The sequence below is a fragment of the Peromyscus eremicus genome, chromosome 15, assembly GCF_949786415.1.
Source record: "Peromyscus eremicus chromosome 15, PerEre_H2_v1, whole genome shotgun sequence".
NCBI classification, from domain to species: Eukaryota; Metazoa; Chordata; class Mammalia; order Rodentia; family Cricetidae; genus Peromyscus; species Peromyscus eremicus.
This window is the reverse complement of record NC_081431.1, coordinates 37,799,187-37,820,815: the sequence shown is the minus strand read 5'-3', so window position 1 is coordinate 37,820,815 and position 21,629 is coordinate 37,799,187. Positions and strand designations below refer to the sequence as shown.

Genomic DNA, 21,629 nt, shown 5'->3' with positions numbered 1-21,629 from the left:
GCATTTGGGAGGTGGGGGCAGAAGGTCAAAAATTCAAGGCTGGCCCAGGCTACCTATTGAGGTAACCCAGGCTATAGGCGATGTCTCAAAAAGTTAAAACAAACACACCCACAACTAAGGCTGCCTTTCCTGCAGTAAGAATGGACTCTATAAACCTGCCCTCAAGTTAGTTTACAGACGGCAAAAGGAGTGTGGGTAGTATGTGCAGTATTATTAATAAGTAGGCTGTAGAGGCACACATCTGCAATTCTAGCATTTAGGAGGCTGTGGCAAGATAATCCTACCTTCAAGGCCAGATCCTGTCTTATAACTCCCTCCTAACTCAGAAAAGAGTCTTATTTGGCCTACATATAGATTGGGTTTGGACCCTAAAACAAATCCAAACTATTTATTGTTAAGATATGCAATGATTTTATCTCTAAGTTTTAAGTTTTGCCTGCACTCAATGGAAGGCCGTCAATGTCAGGAATATTTGGCTTCTCTGAAGAGATATTTCAAAATTTGAGATTTTAGATAACTCCAAAATTAGACAAAAGATTGAAATTTTGTAATAAAAAAAATAAACTCCAGGATAGACTGCAACCCTAATACAGCTTGAGATGAATTTTCACTCATGTTCACTTAACTGAGTCATGATATAAGTGGAAAAAGAAATGATTCCACTTAAAAAGCGAGGACCACCCACAAGAAAACTGAAAGACCAGCTAAAAATAAGCTCCTTTCCCAGGTTAACCGTGAGGGTAACTGTTAGCAAGCCGTGCTCCTACTGAAAGTGGTAGGATAGTTGACAAATAAACCACCCAATCACAGATTCCACAAATATCGAGGTAATACATAACACTAATACAGTTACAGTGCGGCCAGCCGTAGCCAGGCAACCTGTCCTTCCTTGTGTTTGATCCCTTTATCTGTCACACATGAATAGTTCTTACTGTCCTGTATTAAAGAACTGACATACATTTTACAGGAACACAGGATTACATGCTGGCAGTTATTAACATAATTTCTCTGTTGACGCCATACAAAAGGCTGAAACAAATTACGGAAGTACCAACACCTGGAAGTCCTGCTTGTGGCTAGCATTTACTTCAGACTATCTGTTTTTATTTTTTTAAGGATTCATGAGCTCTTAAAAAACCACAAGCACAAGAATGATATTAATCCAACTGATTTATGTCATAAGTCTTTGAAAGTAACCAACTCTCACAACAGAATAAAAGAACACCAGTGGAACTTTATATTTCAAAAGAAAGAGGGTAAAAAGGATGCGAGGAAATGGAGAACAAGACTGCAATACTGGGTAAGGAAAAACCTACAGCTAGGTGCCATCTGCTCCGAGTTCACTTTCAGAATCCAAAAGAAAAGGACTGAATGTGTTCTACTGCTGTTTAGAATAAAATATATAATCAAAATAACAGAGCCGGCAAGGTGGCCCAGTGGCTCTGTTGCCAAGCCTGATGACCTGTGTTTGTTCTCCAGAACCCACAAGTACAAGGAGAGCACTGACTCCTGCAAGCTGTCCACTAGCCTCTGCATGTCCTCCTAATATAAATGAGTAAATACAAAAAGTTAAGGAAGTAAAATTAATCCAGTGTGTATTATCTATTAAACAAAAAAAGAAAATGGAATCAAATTCTTAAAATATAAATGCCTGTATTTTTCATTATCAAATATTTATTATTTTGATATTTTCAAAGTCTCCCTTAGGGATTTTGATATCCCTGTCAATGACTTTCACGTCATATTGCACCAAAGGGAAAGGGCAAGTTTTCTTTAGTTCCTTACAGAAAGAACTGGAGGACAGGACTGACAGTGTGGGCTCAGTGGTAGACTGTCTAGCACTTATGAAGACCCGGGTTCAATCCCCAACACGAGGGGGGAGACAATTAGCCACTGGTGTGTACCTGTAATCTCGGCATGGGGACAGGATGAGGGAGACTGGACACAGACAGATGGCATTAACAGACAGGAAGATGGTGTAACTCAAGGCCTGCTAGCATACACACCCACGACCATGTCTTCCAAAAGTCCAAAACAACAATAAAAGTAACTGTAAAAAGCCTGGGGCCTTGTTGAAATGACTTTAATAGAAATTATTCAGAACAATAATTTAAAAATTTTAAAATATCAGACATTTCTAAAACCAACATCACACTGAAAACTGTTCTGAGATCAATTCCTGGCCAAAAAAAAAAAAAAAAAAAAAAGATGGTTTAAGGATTTTAAACTTACGCATGCCTTAAAATTTTCATGAACTGTGATGACAGATTACAAATATATTGTGAGAAATGATACACATCTCCTCTTACACAGGAAACGAAGCCATCTGTGAAGTATGACTATCAACCAGATTCCTTGTTATTAAGGCCATGTTCAGTACCACGAACCCTGGGATAGAGCTGCTGCACTCCCAGCTATGTGTCTCGTAGGAGCCCTAAGTATGGTGCAGAGTCAGTATAGCTGTCAGCTGAAGCACCAGAAACAAATGGTGTGTTTGTGTGTGCACATGTGTGTGCGTGCGGGCACTAGCAGGTGCCTAAGGAACTGTAAACATATCACATGAACGTAGTACTGTCTCACAAAAGAGATTAAAACAAAGTTTCCAGAACAACTGGAAGGCCCAGAAATGGATCCTTTGATTAGTTAGCTGCATCACCAAGTATGTGTTAAATGTTTCCTTTATTTACATCCTAAAAACCCCCAAACCAAACCAAACCAACCAGCCAATCAACAACAAAGAAACCCAAAGACACGGGCTTATACATTTGGGTCGGAAGGGAATGTATTACAGAAATAAGAGAGGGTGGGGGTTTTTTGGAGAGCAGGGAGTGGAGGAGAATGGAACACTGCATTGCAAAAGATCATAAGAACATTCTTATCTCTTTCCAAAAAATAAAAAATAAAAATCCTCAAGTGGAAACGTGATATTTCAGTTGAAATTTAAAGGAGAACATGGAAAAAAGCTATCTCTTGAAGCTTGAGGGAATTATATTTCCATACATCAAGACAGTTACTTGATGTCTGCAAAAGGGCTGGAGAATTCACAAAAATGTCTCTCTGCTTCCCTCAACAGCATCACGGTCCACTTAGTTTCAGTGCTCACAGTACGCCTTCCTCAGAACATATTCTAATTCGGTCGTGCTACTGCATTTTTCCATGACGTGAATTAAGTAGAAATGAGGTTCAGAAAGTACACATGGAGAAGTATTTACCATGTTTCATCAAATTCAATTATTTCTGAGCCATGTTCTAGTTTTCCCTCTGCAGCAAAGCAGAACTTCCAAAGTCTTCCACAGCCCTTCAGGACTGCTCTGCAGTGACCGGACAAACGGATGCCGCTGATGGGTTTCAGGTCTAAAGCAATAGCTCATATACAACAAAATGTCCTTGACATCTGCCAAACTGCTCCTCCCTGGACAAAGCCATCCTTGTTTCAAGAGCTTTTGACTGCACTGTCTAAGCTGACCACTTTGACCTTGAGTGCAAACCCCAGAAGACCTTTTCAGGAGAGGACGAGTGGAGTGCCAAGAAAGGGATCCTACTTCCTCACAGGGAACCCACACTGAAGCACGGATACCTTCTGCTAATATGGAAGAACTGCACTGATGTATAAATCCCTGACACCCCTTCAGAAAATCTTTACAATGAATGGTTGGCTTTAATTACTAACTTTTAATGTTTTTTAGTTTTAAAAATGCATTGTGTGTGTGTGTGTGTGTGTGTGTGTGTGTGTGTGTGTGTGTGTGTGTGTGATGTGTGCCTGTAGAAGTCAGGATGTGGTTCTCCTTTCCACCTCGCCATGGTTCTGGAGAGTGAACTGTCAGGACTGTGTGACAGGAATGTGTCTGCTGAGCCACTGAGAGCCCTTGATGATTATTTCAGCACTGAAAACACTACTAGTTTAGAACATCTGTTGGGAACAGCTGTTCGGGAATTACCCTTTCTCTATGCACTACAGATCCTTTCTCTAAGAACATCTACAGACAAAATGGAGACTGGGAAGCAGTGTGAAAACTGAGTATGAAAAGAGCAGTGAATTGAGTGTTAGCTTTCAAACACCCTCAGCTGAGTTCTGCCCATCAAATGTACAGTATCTTATAAGAGCTTGCGGTTTTGGAAACTGGGCTATTTTCACATGACTAGAAAAGGATTCTAAAATCAAGGAAAGTTAAATTTTGAAAACTCAAGACCTAACTAATTTCAAATGAAAATAAAATGTGAAAAAGCCAGTATAGGATGTAAATTAGCAACAAATCTTCCTTCTCAACACATTTCAGTACTAAAGCTCAGAAATGAAAAAAACGAGCCATTTGTCTATCATGTAAACTAAGTAATCAGCAGTCATATCAGATTTACTTCCTGTTCTCTTCAGAAACTCAAGTATGAAGGCTGGAGAGGCGGCTCATTGGTTAGTGTGCTTGCTGTACAACCCTGAGGATGGGACTCTGGATGCCAGCATCTACGTGATGAGCTGGGCATCTGAAAAGGTCTGTGACTCTAGCTCCCCGGGATCTGACACCACTATGAACACACATACCTGTATACTCAAGTAGAGTGTGCATACACACACACACATCAACTTAAAAAAAAGAAAAGGCATGCTTTAACAGATTAGGGTTACTAAAAAGTTTTGCTACTAAACAAAACTGTCAGTTCCGGAAAGGACAATTTTTAAGCTAGAAACTAAACTGAATTATAATTACTTATGTGGCTAGTTTCATCTGTCAAGACTACCAAGTATTTATGCCATATCTTCTCATTCTAGAATAGATGTTCTTCACAGGACAAAGTAAGGATGAGCCACATGAGGACTACCAACACATAAAATCATACAGCTGCTGAAATATATGGTCTCAACAGAATCATTTTAAATTCTTTGCCAACTACCTTTTTTTAGAAGCAGGCCCTGATCTGTAACCAAAGTAGCCTCTAACTCATGATCCTCCTGTGTCCACCTCCAGACTGCTGAGATTATACGTATTATCACTACAACCAACTTCCTTTGGTTTTTAATTCTTAGACACATGCATCTCATTCTCTTACATTATATGAGAAGCAGAGAGAGGGAGAGAAGATGAAACGTAGCAAACCACAGGTCTGTGCTGTGGGATGTCTTTCTGTATGCTGTGAATATGTGCTGCTATGATTGGTTAATAAAGAAGCTGCTCTGGCCTATGGTGAGTCAGGTTATAGCCAGGCAGGAAATACAAGCAGACAGACAGGAAGAAAAAAAGGAGAAGGGAAGAAACGCCAGCCTGCCGCCCAAGGAACAACATGTCAGCAGACCGGTAAGCCACAGAACACGTGGCAAAACATGGATCAATAGAAATGGGTTAATTTAAGATATAAGAGCTAGCTAGCAAGAGGTCTGCCATAGACTATACAGTTCATAATTAATATAAGCTTCTATGTGTTTACTTGGTCTGAGCGGCTGCAGGACTGTGGGTGAGAGAGATCTGTCTGGACTGTGGGGAGCTGGGCAGGACTGGAGAAACCTTCAGATTACAGGTTTGTATTCAAGCCCTATTAAATCCACAAGGGAGGGACAGAGTCCATCTGATTCCTTGTTATGGATCTAACACCAAGCACAGGGCTCAGTAAATGTTGGTGTCAGTTGAGGCACTGAAAGAAAACTGCAGGCTATAGAGTTGAGTCATGTAAATATTCTACACAAGTAGATTATTATATTCAAACACAAGTAAAACAACACTGCTGAACGATGGGGAAAGCAGAAAGGGCTGCGCAACTAGTGCAATAAGCAAGTGTCTTCCCAGCAGGATGTGATGGCGCACACCTTTAATATCAAGCAGCGGCAGATAGATCTCTGTGGGTTCCAGGCCAGCCAGAGACACATGGTGAGACCTGTCTCAACAAAACAAAGTATCTACTCAAGTGCTTACTTTGTAATGTTCAAAAGTATATAATGGGATACAGATGAGATTAGAGGTGAACTAAAATAGAAGATGAGATGAGGATCAGATCTGCAAGAAGAGGGAAGAGCTCACATAAGCACGTGTTCAACTCAAGTCAATAGAAGTATCTCAAGTCAACTGATTTGATATTTCAGTTTCGGAAAATTAAGCAGACAGACATACAGGCCCAGCCTAAAGCTGAGGTTATTAAATACTGTATGTCAAACCTGACACAGAGTACAGTATAAAAAAGCAGACAGACATCTTTATATGACTACATATTTAAGAGAAAAAGCAGCCAATGAAACGAGGCCCAGGAGTTCAGGGGGTGGCCAAGGGAGTCCGGGAAGACTCTCCAAGAGCAGAAGTAATTAGCGCCTTAACCACAAAATTAAGATGAAGTCTGAGAAGTACTCAGAAGAAAGCTTATGCGACATGGCCAAGTAGGTGAGGAGAGCCACCACACGCTGAGTGACAGACAGCAGCAACAGGGTTTCTTCTCCTTCAGTACATGGTGACAGTGAGAGGTTAGACTCCAAGACCCAGGAACATGTAAAAGGAAAGGGAGCCCGGGGTCATTCAAGACCAACCAGAACACACAGTGAAGATAATGGTCCTGGTATTTTCTACAAGTTAACATCAGCGTTTGCCTTGTCGGCTTCCGGTCCCAAGGCTGGGAGAGAAGAGGCAGTCTCCAACAGAAAAACCTTCCAGATTCTACTCAATAACTTCCCTTCTTTTTCTCTGTATACACAGAGGTTCATGAATATGCATGGCTCTGTGCACACACAAGTGCATATGCGCACACAGTTTCAACTTATGCACCAAGTTTCCTCTATGAAACAATGTAAAACAAAGATCCCTGAACTAGAAATCGTAGCATAATGATTCATTTGTCATTTTTCTCATTGCTAATTAAAAAATCAACTTTTCCAAGAAGATAACAAATTATGGCATTTAATACAGAAAAGCAATTCAGTGAGAAGGCAATCACAGAATCCATAAATTTTTGAATTCAAGAGTTTAGTGGGTATAATTGGAGCAAGCTAGATAGACCCATTAGACTGTGGATATACTATAAATGAGTTCTTACAGGACAAAGTCAGATATCCACCTCTATGCACTTGGTTCTCACAGAGATAATTACAGGATAACAGTTTTAAAAGCTCCTTTATTCTTTCTTTTCCCAAATTACATTTCTAAATATAGGCACAGCTAAGCTATGATCTAAAAAAAAAGTAGTGGCTATTAATTACACTCCACTTTAGGTTACTATGCCTTCAATCGGGTATGACTATCTCTATTCCACCATAGGAGTCTTAGGACAATGTTATTAGTCAAGTTTTCTCTGTGAACTAAGACTGATGCTCTCTACGACAGATGGAAGTTTATGAACCAGCCTTTTGGTCTGCCTTTTAGTCACTAATAATGTAAAAACTTTAAAGGTGACACTGAAATATCCAAAACAAATAACACACTTGTAATTACTCTCAGAAATTTCTCTCTGTAATTCCACTATGGATAACTATTTAAAAGGTAGAGAGCAGATGGGCAGCAGGATGAGAAACAATCGCTTATCATCTAATAAATTTCTACAAAGTCAAACCAACTTGTTTTGATGTACCTCGGATATGCATCATCTACAGCATTTCCTGTATCTTTATTTACATACAAATTTAAAAAGATAGCTTAATTGGGGTCTTTTAAATCTCAGACAGTCAACAAAACATTATTCATATTTTGTTGAAAAAATCTACAATTTTATTATTTTTGAACTTATTAAATACTGTAAGATATTTTATATAAAAATCTAAGTTCTTAATCAAATTTTAAAATACAAAACTGTCATGCACTAACCTTAATTTTCACAGTGAAACAATTCAATTCATTTAGGCAAACAGTAATACTGATAACTGACTGAAACCACTCCTCAGAATTCACACACACCAACTGTCTACTACATCAGGCTTGGACCAATGTCTTCAGTTAATATATAAAGCTTCACTACAAGGCATTCAGTCATTAAAACCGTTACTAAAATAGCTAAAACATATCATTTACTCATGGCCCACTTCTAAATTCATGTTACACTCTATGAAAACCCTGAGGACAAAGGGCTAATTTAATATGAAAAACATTTCAGGTAATAAAGCAAACACTTCTTTACTTAATTTTTTTCAGATTAGAATCTTACACATGCACTTTAAAAATTACTTTGCGTTTCATAAAAACGACGGATTCAAAAGAGCAACAACTGGGATGACGAACACACAGAGGCATAACTCACCTAAATAGGGAATGCAAGGTGTCATCTTTAAGCTACTTATATAGTCTCTGAGTCTTTTGTAGTTATCTTCTTTACTCATTACATATTCTAATTTTTCAAAGGTAGTTTTGTCTTTTCGACTTAATAACTAAAAAACAAACAGAAAAGCCTAAGTTATTTACAAGTTCCATCTTACTTTAGCAAAGAACTGAATGGGAGCTGTATTTACCACAAATCTGGACTTTAATTTCAAACTTATACTTTCCTTAATTTCATTATGGTAGGATATAAATAAAACAAAACCAGACATATGCATTAATAACTCAAAGTATTTATAAAACCACCTTTATATGCACATAAATGAACCTACTAAGTGGTAAACTATAACACAAAATCTTTACTACTTTATGTAATTAAGCCATTTTTATTGTTTTTTTCTAACTTAACATAATGACATGTATACATTCAGCTCAAATGCCCAAGACTGCCTCCTCAAAAATCATTCCTTCATAATCTCTAAGGAACACTCAATTTTAAGTGATGTAAGTAACAACTTTTCTGACAAGCCCAGTTGTGGCTAGTCTTAACAATAGCTGGGAAGCCTCCCACTGCCCATAGTTTTTACTTCTGATAACGAATTTTCTTCTTGAACAGTGCTTTATCATACAGACCATTACCAAAAGACTATTTCAAGTGGCTTGAAGAGACAGTTTTAGTGCATGCCCTTTGAGATTACTACAAATAATCAAGGATGGTAAAAGACAATAAGGTTAGTACCCACCATACTAACTGAAAGCCCCTGGATGTCTGTGCTGTTCTGTTAGCATTCCAAAGACTGTGGATTAAAACCTCTGAGGTTACGATTTCCTCACAACACAGCAAGACTTGACTTTATTACATGTTAAAATATTGGCTGTTTGTACAGTATGCAAACATTTCACTTACAAAATTGTCATCTAATTCTGCTCTAAGGTAAACAAGAAAGTTTGCGTATTTTATTAGAGATGACAGAGAATGAGAGTTAGTCACAGGGTTAGCAAGTGGAAGAATGTACTGATGCTCTCAGCCACCCACTTACACAGATGTGTGCTTCCGTTTCTCAGGGTCTCAAAGACTGGTTCTGAAAATGGAACATTCTGACACCTAATCCACTAGTCTTTCCTGGCCTGTAGGCAAGTCTGTGGTACATTTTCTTGATTAATGGTTGATGTGGGTGGACCTAGCTCACAGTGGGTGCAGTGGGATGCAGCAGGCAGTCCTCAGTTGTTAGGAAAATAAACCAGGCAAGCAGTGTTCCTCCATGGCCTTGCTTCAGTGCCTGCCTCCATCAGGTTCCCACCTTGGCTTCCTGCCCTGACTTCTCTGCTGTAAGATGAAATAAATCCTTTCCTCCCCAAGTTACATCTGGTCATGGTGTTTTATCACAATAACAGAAACCCTAAGTAAGATACCAATTTATAATACTTTCCCTGTCCTATGTCAGGGATCCAAAGCAAAGATCTATTTCTGAGTTCTATTCAGTTTGATATATATCACAGTTTGATATATTCACATACATACATATATATCTGCTATTACGTTGCCAAAATTATACAATAATCTTATGTGAAGGCAAAGTCTAGTATCTTCAAACCCCACTTTCTCCTACAGGCATAGTCTGCCTTCTTCTTCTTCTTTTTTTTTTTTTTTTTTTTTTTTGGAGACAGGGTTTCTCTGTGTAGCTTTGCGCCTTTTCTGGAACTCACTTTGGAGACCAGGCTGGCCTCGAACTCACAGAAATCCGCCTGGCTCTGCTTCCCGAGTGCTGGGATTAAAGGCGTGCGCCACCACCGCCCGGCAGTCTGCCTTCTTTTTTTTTTTTTTTTTTTTTTTTTTTGGGGGGGGGGTTTCGAGACAGGGTTTCTCTGTGTAGCTTTGCGCCTTTCCTGGAACTCGCTTTGGAGACCAGGCTGGCCTCGAACTCACAGAGATCCGCCTGGCTCTGCCTCCCGAGTGCTGGGATTAAAGGCGTGCGCCACCACCGCCCGGCCAGTCTGCCTTCTTAAACCTAGCATTTTCTTAGAAATTTTATAGCTGATCTTTACCCCCATAGTATTGGCACATAAATAAATGCTAAGATAAAATTTTCTGTATTTAAGGTATACACACACACACACACACACACACACACACACGATCCTAATAACATTTCAGATGGGTTTTCTCAGCAAATTCTAAGTATAAAATTATTACCTATAGTTACTATGCTTGTACCTTAGATTTCAAAATTTATTCTATAAAACTAGACTTTGTATCTACCCATTGAACTACAGATATCTTCCAGTTACCCTCACCTTGAAAAATGTTCATTCTACTCTCTACGTCTACAAATTCAACTTTGGAGGCTACACATCTGATTCAATATTTCTGTCTCTGGCTTAGAGTCCTCAGATTCATCTATGTGGGTGAGAACAGTCTACACCCAGGGGACGGTGAGTGATTGCTAACATGGGAAGCACAGGTAGCTCTTGAACCTTCTCACGTCAGTTCCTTTGGAAATGGACTCAGATGACCTGCTGGACCACACCAGAGCTTTAAATTCCTATTCTATTTCTATCATGGCTGCACCATTTCATCCCCACCACTGGTAAGCAAATTCCTTTTCCTGTCCACACCCTCACCAACATTTTTGACTTCTTATCTTTTGGGTAGCAACCAGCCTAGCAGGATTTGCACTACCCTGATCATTAGGGGGGTTAAATATCTCCCACATACCTATTGGCTACTTGCATGCATTCTTTTGAAAAATGTCTTTTGAAAAATTTTGATCATGTTTAAGTGAATTATTTTCTTGCTACTGCACTGACTGAATGTCTTATGTATTGGGGCATTAGCCTCTTCACAGATGTAGTCTGCAGATACTTTCTCATCCCACAGACCGTCCCTCACTCTGCTGAATGTCTTCTATGAATTCTGCTTTGACAGACTGCTTTCGTTTGTCTATTTTCATTTTTGTTGCCTACACTTTGGGAGTCACATTCAAACGTAACTGTGCAGACCTGTCAAGAAGCTTTCCTCCTGTGCTTTCTTGTAGTAGTTTACAGTTTTAGATCTTACAATTAATCCTTTAAGACTCCACTTTTGTCCTGTGGTTCTAAGGGTCCAATTTCATTCCTTTACACTTTCCTCAACCATTTATTGAAAATACTATCCTTTCTTAATGTGTGCTCAGGCATTTTGTCAAAATGACTGTAAATGTGTGTAAGTATTTATTTCTGCGATCTCTATTTGTTCTGTCCATCTACGTGTGTGTATATGAATGTTCCAAGTGTACGTTTGTGAATGTATAGTGAGGCCTGAGGTGATGTCAGATGTCATCTTCAATTGCAAATGGCATTATAAAATAAGACAAGGTCTCTCACTTAAATGCAGAGCTTGCCCTGGCCAGTCTTTTTGCTCCAGGGATCCCCTGTCCCAGCCTCTCATGTGCTGAGAATATAGATTGATAGCTATGTCTACTAAACATTTACATGGTAATGGGGATCTAAATTCTGGCCCTGCTTAATCATCTTTGCAGCCCAATAGTGTTTAAGTGACACTTAAAGATTGTTTCACATACAGATTTTTTGTAAATTCCTATTTCCAGCTGGCTTAGTGAACCTATTTTAAACAGTATTAAAGCACATATACCAAGCCAGGTGTGATGGTCCATGTCTGTGATCCCAGTACTTGGGAGGCAGGGGCAAGAGGATCTCTGAGTTCAAGGTCAGCCTGGTCTACTGTGTGAGCTCCAGGACAACCAGGACTACACAGAGAGGCCCTGTCTCAAAACAACACAAAACACAAATATGTATACCCTAAAATTAAATATCTGAACTATTTTGTAGGCTCTGGCATTAATTACATTCATGGTGTTTGCAGTCATTACCAACCACCACCTATAGCCAGAAGCCTTTTCATCTTCTGAGACTGAACTCCTACATTAATCAGTTTTCACCATTGTGATAGAACACTTAAGGTAAGCGACTTCAATGTAGGAAATCTTGGGTCTAGTGAGATGGCTCAGCAGTTAAAGAGTACTGACTGCTCTTGAAGGAAACCTAGGTTCAATTACCAGCATCCACGGGGTGGCTCACAATCATCTGTAACTCCAGTTCAAAGGCATTCAAGCCCTTTTTCTGGCCTCTGTGGGTACCAGACATACATGTGGTATACAGACATACAGGCATGCAAAATACCCATATATATATATATATATATATATATATATAATTTTTTTTTTTTTTTTTTTAAGGAGGAGACTTTTATTTTGGCTTAGAGCTTCAGTCCATGATCAACTAGCTCCATCTCCTACATCATGGTAGGGAACACACAGTGGAGCAGTGTCTGTTTACCTCATGGTGTCCAGGAAGCAAAGAAAGGATAACAGGAGCCAGGCTATCCTACCATCATCTGCAAAAGCAGGTCCTCAACCACTTATGACCTACTCCCTAAAAGTCCCACCACCACACGCTGGTGAACACTCAACACATGGAGTTTGAGAGACACTTAGGATCTGAACTGAAACATTTTGCCCAAAGGCTGATGTCTACTCTATAATAATAAAGAAATAGGTCAACAATGAGGATAAACTCTCTGAAACTCAAGGTGAATTCTTTTTTTTTTTTTTTTTTTTTTTGGTTTTTTGGTTTTTCGAGACAGGGTTTCTCTGTGTAGCTTTGTGCCTTTCCTGGAACTCGCTTTGGAGACCAGGCTGGCCTCGAACTCACAGAGATCCACCTGGCTCTGCCTCCCGAGTGCTGGGATTAAAGGCGTGTGCCACCACCGCCGCCCAGCATCAAGGTGAATTCTTAACCGTAAGAGCCTTTAAAAATGATGATGATGATGATGATGGTCATAAAGCAATAGATTTCCAAAATACACTAGCACAGAGTAAACATTTCCATTCCAGAAACAAATGGAAGACAGTGAGGAAGGAGTGGACCAAGTGAGATAAATTTAGCAGGGCAACGGTTCATTCCTACAGTAATATGTCACTTCCGGGGAAATGAAAGTACGATGTGAGTTTCTGAGAGCTTGGGCAGGCTGACCTGTGTGGTCTTGCTCAGCTAAACCATTGCCAGGCCTGTGCGTCACATTCCTAACATTCTGAATTCCCGGGATCCCCGCTGCAGCTTCACCTTCGTTCTCACAACTCCATGAATTTCAATTTTAGGGTAGGTATGCAGGGGTTCTGATCTTATTTGAATATATTGTACAAACACCAAAGATTTGCTTGAGATACTGGTGGAGGCTTCCGTGACCCTACAACTCTTGCATTCTGCACAGTGTAATGAGGACAACACCAAGTCTCCCCAGTATGAGCTGTACCAGAACTCATGACCCCTGGCTGCAGCAGTCTTTGACTGCCTACATGGTTGAACATGGAAAATTGTCCTTTTGGAGCGATGCTCTAAGACACATAGGAGCACGTCCCCCAGAGTTCTCTTTTTAAACAAAAGTCTGAGCTTGCGATGAGGTCTCAATTCCCGAGACACTCTCAAGGGCCCCTTTACTACAGGGGCACTGTACTTGGTCTGCTTTTAGTGCTAATTTTTTTAAAAAAGTAATCTCACACCCTCCTTGATCTAAACTTTAACAAAAGTGCAAGTTTTAAGAAACTTTCTGTTCTGCCTTTGTTCCTGAGTATCTATGCCACTACCTAAAAATGGTGCTACCTAGAAATTTCCTCTGCCAGGTTAGTCAGTCCATCACCAGCAAACTCAGCTCTTACAAGTCTCAAGGCATGGACAATACAGCCAGCTCTTACCAGAATGTGAAGTGAACAGGCTCTAACCCCGTGAGTATCATCGTCATGTCCAAACGTGCATGTCTACCCTGGTCTTCTAAGCTGCAACCAGAACTGCCTCACTAAGCTCTGCTCACAGGTTTCTAAACAGGTTTACCATGCACCTCCATTTTCCCAAACTCCTCCACAAACTAATTCCACAGGCTTTCCAAACCACATCAGCAGGTACAGTTACAGCAACAATCTTGATTCTTAGGACCACCCTTAGGTACAGTTTTCTATCACTGTGACAAAGACCTGGGATAAATCTAGTTACAAGGAAGAAAAGAGTTAATTGTGGTCCTGTTGCTTTGGTCTGTGATGAGGTAGAACATCTTGCTGAGAACATGTGGCAAAGCCAAGCTGCTTACCTCATGGTAGATATGTGTGACCATGAGAGACTACCGCAGTGATGTAACTTCCTGCCACTAGAAGGTGTCACTACTTCCTAAAAGACCTCTACCACATGATCCTTCAGGAGACACTGAAAATCTGAAACACTTTAGGTTAAGTCTGAAATGTCCCCTTCATGGGCTAATTTGTTTGAACATCTGGTCTCCAGCAACTGGTACTACTTGGGGAGGTTGTGGAACCTTTGGAACATATGTCTTGGCCAGAAGTAAGTTGCTGGAGCAAGTCTTAAAGGTTATACTTGCTTTTGGTATTGACTTAGGCTCCATAGGAGTTCCAGCTGTATACTGCTGCAGTCAGGGAACTGTTCTGTATGGTGGACACGCCCCATCTGTGATTGTGAGCCAAATTCTCTCTTAAGCTATTTCAAAATCAGATGTTGCCACAGCAACAGGAAAAGGTAACTTCTTACATGTAACAACTCTATAGCACTATCCAATAACCCCTCATTTTCATCTCTCTCAGTTTCTGGCTACCACTCTTCTACCATCTCTATGAATCTGACCACTCTAGGAAGCTCAAATAAATGGATCCTATTTGTCCTTTTATGTCTCTTCACTTCACACAGTGCATCTGTAAGGCTCATCTGTGGTATAACATGTTGCAGAGTGTCCTCTGTGGGGGTGAATAATAATACACTTTTATGTATATAGTACATCACACTTATCCACCATTCATCTCTGTAGAGGCGCCTGGGTTGTTTCTACTTTTTGGCTGCGATAAACATTTATGCAAAAATATGTTTATAACTCAGCTTTCAATTCTTTTGGGCATATGTCCAGAAGAGGAATTACTGGATTGCATGGCAATTCTGTTTAATTTTTAGAGGCATTTTCATTGTTTTTAATAACTTCTTTCTTTTTAAATAATTTAAAGCTTCCTTTACAGACAAGCAAATTAATCTAAATAATTATCCTCCCCCCATTTCTTATAGAAAAAAAAATTATCCTTTTCTTATTTTATTACGGCAGCTAAGTGCCCTGTGTTGAAGAGTAACTGTGAAAATGGCATCCTTTTCTTTAATATTGAGAGGATGTTCCTAATATTTTACCTATTATAGGATATTAAAAGCTTTGTAACATGTCCCTTTTATCAATTAAAAACCTCAAAACAAACAAAAACCCTCAAGATTTTAGTCACTGAAACGTAAAACAAATGGGTATAAAACATCTGTGATCTTACATTATCCCTTTAAGTTCAGATGCAATAGCCTACTCTACCCAAACCTTCCCATCTATACCTAGTGTGACTCAGGGTCGTTCACAAAACCTCCATCCTTAGCTTTCCCCATATACCTCAGCAAGTATCTTTTCCTTTCTTATAAACCTTTCAATTTAAGCCTGGGAGGGGCTTAGATATAATTCTTGTTCCTCGAGCTTCACAATCTCTCCAAGCTTATCACTCCATTTTCCTCCTCCAAGTCCTCAGTATATATGATGTTCTAGCACTGATTCATACCATCCAGCAGACTTTGTGTGATGATGGGGGTCTATGTTTGTGCTGTCCAAACAATGGCTGTTAGCCAACATTCCTGAGCACTTGCAATGTAGTTAGTATGGCTGAGGAACTGGAGTTAGTTTTAATGATTTAAAATTAATAGCTACCCATGGCTGCTGTGGGATGTATGGCAAATGTGTTGCTAATTAATCAATAAAACACTGATTGGCCGTTGGCTAGGCAGGAAGTATAGGCGGGGCAAGGAGGAGAATAAAGCTGGGAAGTGGAAGGCTGAGTCAGAGAGACACTGCCAGCCACCACGAGGACAAGCAGCATCATGTGAAGGTGCCGGTAAGCCACGAGCCACGTGGCAAGGTATAGACTTATAGAAATGGATTAATTTAAGCTATAAGAACAGTTAGCAAGAAGCCTGCCACGGCCATACAGTTTGAAAGCAACATAAGTCTCTGTGTTTACCTGGTCGGGTCTGAGAGGCTGTGGGACTGGCAGGTGAAAGAGATTTGCCCTGACTGTGGGCCAGGCAGGAAAACTCAAGCTACACATGGCTACTATGTGAGACAAGAGAACACTGAATAACAGTGTCACTATATGAGACAAGAGAACAGAGTAACAGTGTCACTGTGTCAGACAAGAGAACACTGAGTAACAGTGTCACTAAATGAGACAAGAGAACACTGAGTAACAGTGTCACTATATGAGACAAGAGAACACCGAGTAACAGTGTCACTGTGTCAGACAAGAGAACACTGAGTAACAGTGTCACTGAGTGAGACAAGAGAACACTGAGTAACAGTGTCACTGTGTGAGACAAGAGAACACTGAGTAACAGTGTCACTGTGTCAGACAAGAGAACACTGAGTAACAGTGTCACTGTGTCAGACAAGAGAACACCAAGTGTCACTATGTTAGACAAGAGTAACACTCGAGGTTACTCTCATTTATGGCCACGAGTAACTTCCCCTTGTATCTTTACGATTTTAGAAGCTGGAAAAAGGAGCCCATGAACCATCACTTCCTTTATCGTGAGTCTTACTGCTTACGATCTCCATGTGTGGCAACACTCACCAGTCTCTTCTCACTTCTTTCCCAGGTATCCATCCCACTTCCGCCATTTTCTCCCACTGCTCTGTCATCTTAAAATAGCATGGACTAGTGGGACTTTCATGGTCCCTGTCATGTTTTACTTCCTTTTCACCATCCATCATTTCTCACCTTTGTTTGCTTGGCTTAGCTTCCTCGTCTTACAATAAGACAACTCCTACATTCTCTCTTTCACCTCTCATGCTACTCACTCTAGATCTCTCTAGTCCAAACATGACTAAAAAACCTCATTTGGTTAAATACAATTCTCAACAGTATACCACACTTATACTGAGCCTGGGCCTGGAAAGTATGTAATTGCTGGTTGCTTTCACTTTAAATTTATGAGCAAAAATCTTTCTAAAGCTCAGCAACCTTTCATGCCTCCCAAGACCTGGTGCTTTCACATTCTCCTGGATGACATGTCTTTCTTTCTTTCTTCAAACTTCCAAAAGCTTTCAAAATTCTCAACCAAAGACTTTGTTTCTAATGAATCAAAACAGCCAGAAAAATTTCTATACTCTCCTACCACTCAATCTACCAATTCACTGGCATCTGTAACTGGATACACCCCTCTCTGTCCATTAACATGGAAAAATATTCCTGCCCACCACAGTGATGAACTAATAATTCCTTTCTGTCTAACTAAAGATATACCTGAAGTAGTTATTCTTTTTCTCACCATCTCCCCGAGTCTATTACATCATTTTGACCAGCACAAAACTTACTGGTCACAGATGCCATCTCTAAAATCAAAAGCATTGTGCCACAAACCTCCAGTTTCCTATTTCTCTCCTGACAGTAGTCAGGTCCTCAACCCTCCACAGCAAACTTTCTCAAAGGCACAGTCTACACTTACTGGCCTAGTCCTCTGCCATCACTCTCAATTCCAGTCAGTTTTTCACCCCACCACTGCACCAAGACTCCTGCCAACATCACCCATCTTCTCCAACTCTTAGATCCAACGGTCACCTCAAAGTTCTCCCTGTTCTCAGTCTACAAAAATGTTCTGCAAAGATGATGTGTTTTCCTACAACACTTGCTTCTCCTATCCATGACTTCCTCCCTTATTGGTTATCTTAGGTATCTAGTTAGTGTTGGAAAGCTGACACCATCCAACTCTGAGATATCCTCTCCTCATGCTACTGAGAAACAATGCTGCCCTATTTTCCTTTTCATTCTATTTTTCTTCTGATATTTGTTACTATACAATTAATTTACTGTAGATTATCAAATGGAATTTTTAAAACTTATTAAGTTTATTATAGATTAGAACTGTTACCAAACAAAAAACTTGTTTTCATAGAACTAGATAGGGGTAACAAAAATATTTTCAAGGAAAATAACAATTAACTTTAAGGAAATATATCTCACTTCTAAATCACAATATAAACCAAAGTACATGCCTTTCCTTGGAATTTTAAAGACAGACCTCAGAACTGTACTTGGGTCATTTCCAGCCCCCTCCATGAAATTCAGATTTTAAAGAGTGAGATCATCACAATTTTAAAAAAAAAAAAAGGATTTTTAAGATAGAAAATTCTTTACCTGGTATTTATAATGGGAAAATAAAGAATACAAGCTATTCCACACTAATAATTTTCCAGTATCAAAACTCTATAGTTTTCAGATAAAACTTATCCCTTATACACCAGGAAAATCAAGAGTAGCATTTTCTTGATTAATTATGAACAAAGTGAGGGGCCAGAAAGGAAGCTCCTTTAGTAACGTGCTTGCATTGGCAGCACAAGGCCCTGAGCTGAACAATCCCAGTCCTGGGAGTGGGGAAGGGGGTGGAGAGAAAAGAATCCCTGGAGCTCATTGGCCAGCCTACATAGGCTAACTGGTGAGTTCCAGGCCAATGAAAGACCCTGTCTCAAAAGAGGGTAGACAGCTTCTGAAGAACAACACACAAGGTTGTCCTCTGGTTTCCAAATACACACACATTAACACATGAACATGGGCAAACAAGCATGTGCACTCACACGTACGCACGCGCGCGCACAGACACAGACACACACACACACACCCTGCACAGGGGCTGGTATGACAGGCTTGTAACTCCAGCTACTTGATAGGCTAAGGCAGGAAGACCCCAAGTTCAAGGCCATCCTGAGTGACTCAGCAAGACACTGACTCAACAAGTAAAAACAATGAAAAGTGGTCTGGGGATGTAGCTCAGAGACACGGTGTTTGTGGGAGGAGGCCTTAGTGTCATAATAAAAACAAAAAGAGAAAGAAGAAAGACAACCTAGAAAGACTGAGTATGGTTATCATGCTATTCAAAGATAAAGATATACACTGGTAGATGCCAGAAATCATACCCTAACCTTGTTAAAGTAATAGAACCCAATATTATGACTGTTGTAACAGAATGTCAGCAATATCATATAATTCCATGTTTGCCATGAGATTTTTCCATTTTTAAGGTTTATGGCTAAAATAATAGAAGTTGAAATTAATAAAAATTTTAAAGGTTGTGATTCAGATCTTCAAACTTACCAAAAGTATAAAATGTACAATGTTAAGTGTAAATTATCAGGTGAGTATGACACAGGAAGTCATCAGAGATGCCTAAAGCAGCATTCAAAATGATTCTCTAAAGCACAAAAACCAAGGATCGGCCTCAGTCTACCCACAAATTACCTCCTAAGCTCAGTGCAATGCTTAAGGAGTCTTAAACGTAGACTTCAAATAACAAAGTGCAAGACATTAAGAATTCTTATCTATTCCCATATTATCCATCTTACTAAGACTTACAAAAGAAACTAATCAACTCTTTACTTTGCACAGAAGTCTAATCTCTCAGTAAACTACCAAGGGTTACTCACCGCCCATGTCTTAGTCAACCTGAAAATCGGTGCACTCTGTAAGCCGGAAACCACAGCCATAAGTGCATGAAGGTTATTAAGTTCATATAGTTTCTGAGGATTTAAGAAAAAGGGGGAGAAGGATTTTTTTTTAAGAAAATAATTGAAGGAAAATATAGATTAACACAATTTAGGCAATTGGTAGAATCCCAGTATTTATTACTGTCATCGTTGAGAACTGTCTTCTAGGATACTCAATAAATTATTTTTGGCCCACAATATAACGTCCACATTCTACCTTGGCATTTTCACCCAAGCTCTGGGAATAAACCCAGCTCTAAATGGTTTATTTTATATTTTCAAAGCTGAGTTTCGGGTTGGTGTCAGGGTTAACTGGCATGTCCGTAATGGCCATGCCCTCGGCTCTGAAGCAGCTGCGTCCTCTGCAGCGCAGTGTTACTGGTTGTCTGCTTTGTGGTCCAAGTCACAAGAAAGGGCCTCCATACGTTGGCTTCCTGCCCAGTGCTCCTGTTATCCCAGGGTCAGAGTTCAAACTCGCCGTCTTTAGTGCTCCCCTTCACATCTTGTTTTCTCACGTCCAAGACCCTAAATCCTCTGTTTCTAACTCATTCTGGGATGTCGCTCTTTTGTATGCACACATCCAATAGTAGGTTCTACTAATTTCCCAAGAAACCAACTTTACATTTGCTGCTGCTAATTTCTCAAAATTTTGTCATACTTCTTTCTACCCTGAAAGTGCTATCTAACTATAAGCCCAACTTCACAGTTGTCCCAAGCAACCAGATAAGCCCTATGGTGGACATTTAACTGAAAATCCAAAGGAAGCCAATAAAAACAAAAGAGCAAACATGAAACAGGCCATAAACTCCCACAGGCGATAATCTAGTCATTAAATGGGTGTGCATTAGATGTTTATTAGGGACTGACTACCACCTTAGATTGACATGTGCTAAAACCTGCAGAGGACCTAAAAGGAAAAGCAACTGCATCTTGACACTTCGGCCTCCACGCCTGCCCGAGTCTGCAGCTTGTGGGCATGACTGCCTCACGTTTCCGGATGGCAAGCCCCAGCAACAATGTGTCTCGTCAGACATCTTATGTCTGAATCTTTACACATGTTCATACAGAATGCTATGGGTTCAGGACCTCTAGAGAACGCTGACTGAAACAGGCACTAAAGGAAAGACCAATTCGAGCCTCCATTACAAGCTGAGTACAAAAGGCAGAGTGTCAGAACAGGGATTTAACAGTAATAAGGAAAACATTAGGGAACTGGGGCTTTCAATAAAAGCAAAAACTGTCAAATATAAGTTAGAGTGTGGACAGAAATTAATTTATCTGGTAAGAAAAATGGTAAGACTGTATGGACAAAAACATACAAATAAAAAAAAATCTACCAAAGATATCGGAAAAAATATAGAAATTCAGAATCTGTGAGAAAAGTCATTACTTTCTTTAGTTAAAAACTAATGCTTACCTAACTTTTCACAGAGTGTTTTTAAAACTCCCTATACCATTTCTGTAAACCTCACATATGTGGAAGGTCAGTCCTGCCACCTAGTGCCACAGAGTGTTAGAATAAGACTGTGTCCACATGTTCAGGGAAATACAGGAAGAACTCCAACTGCAATTATAGGCAGAACACCTCTGCTTTATTCCACCATCTTTCAATGCACAGTGAGATAGGACCTGTTTATTATAAGGATCATGAAGAATGAACATGGATGTATCATCACGTCTAGTGAAGTTAATCTAAATTTGGAGTTGTTACAGGTTGATCGCAGTATCTTCTTGTGGAAAACCTGCTCTCTCTGGAATTCTGATTACCCTTGCAGTCAGTCCATGCTGCTTCTCCTAGTATACTT

General features: G+C 39.9%; 1 protein-coding gene across 7 annotated transcripts in view; it reads right to left on the bottom strand.

Moving 5' to 3' along the window:
- Ralgps2 (Ral GEF with PH domain and SH3 binding motif 2) overlaps positions 1–21,629 on the bottom strand; it is a 146,123-nt gene that overhangs the window by 61,281 nt on the left and 63,213 nt on the right. For all 7 annotated transcript variants that reach the window (XM_059280359.1, XM_059280366.1, XM_059280362.1 and 4 more), the window contains exons 7-8: positions 19,765–19,857; positions 8,200–8,326 (exon numbers count right to left, since the gene is read on the bottom strand). In XM_059280359.1, the coding sequence (XP_059136342.1) occupies positions 8,200–8,326; positions 19,765–19,857 (220 nt within the window). The remainder of the gene's footprint in view (positions 1–8,199; positions 8,327–19,764; positions 19,858–21,629) is intronic.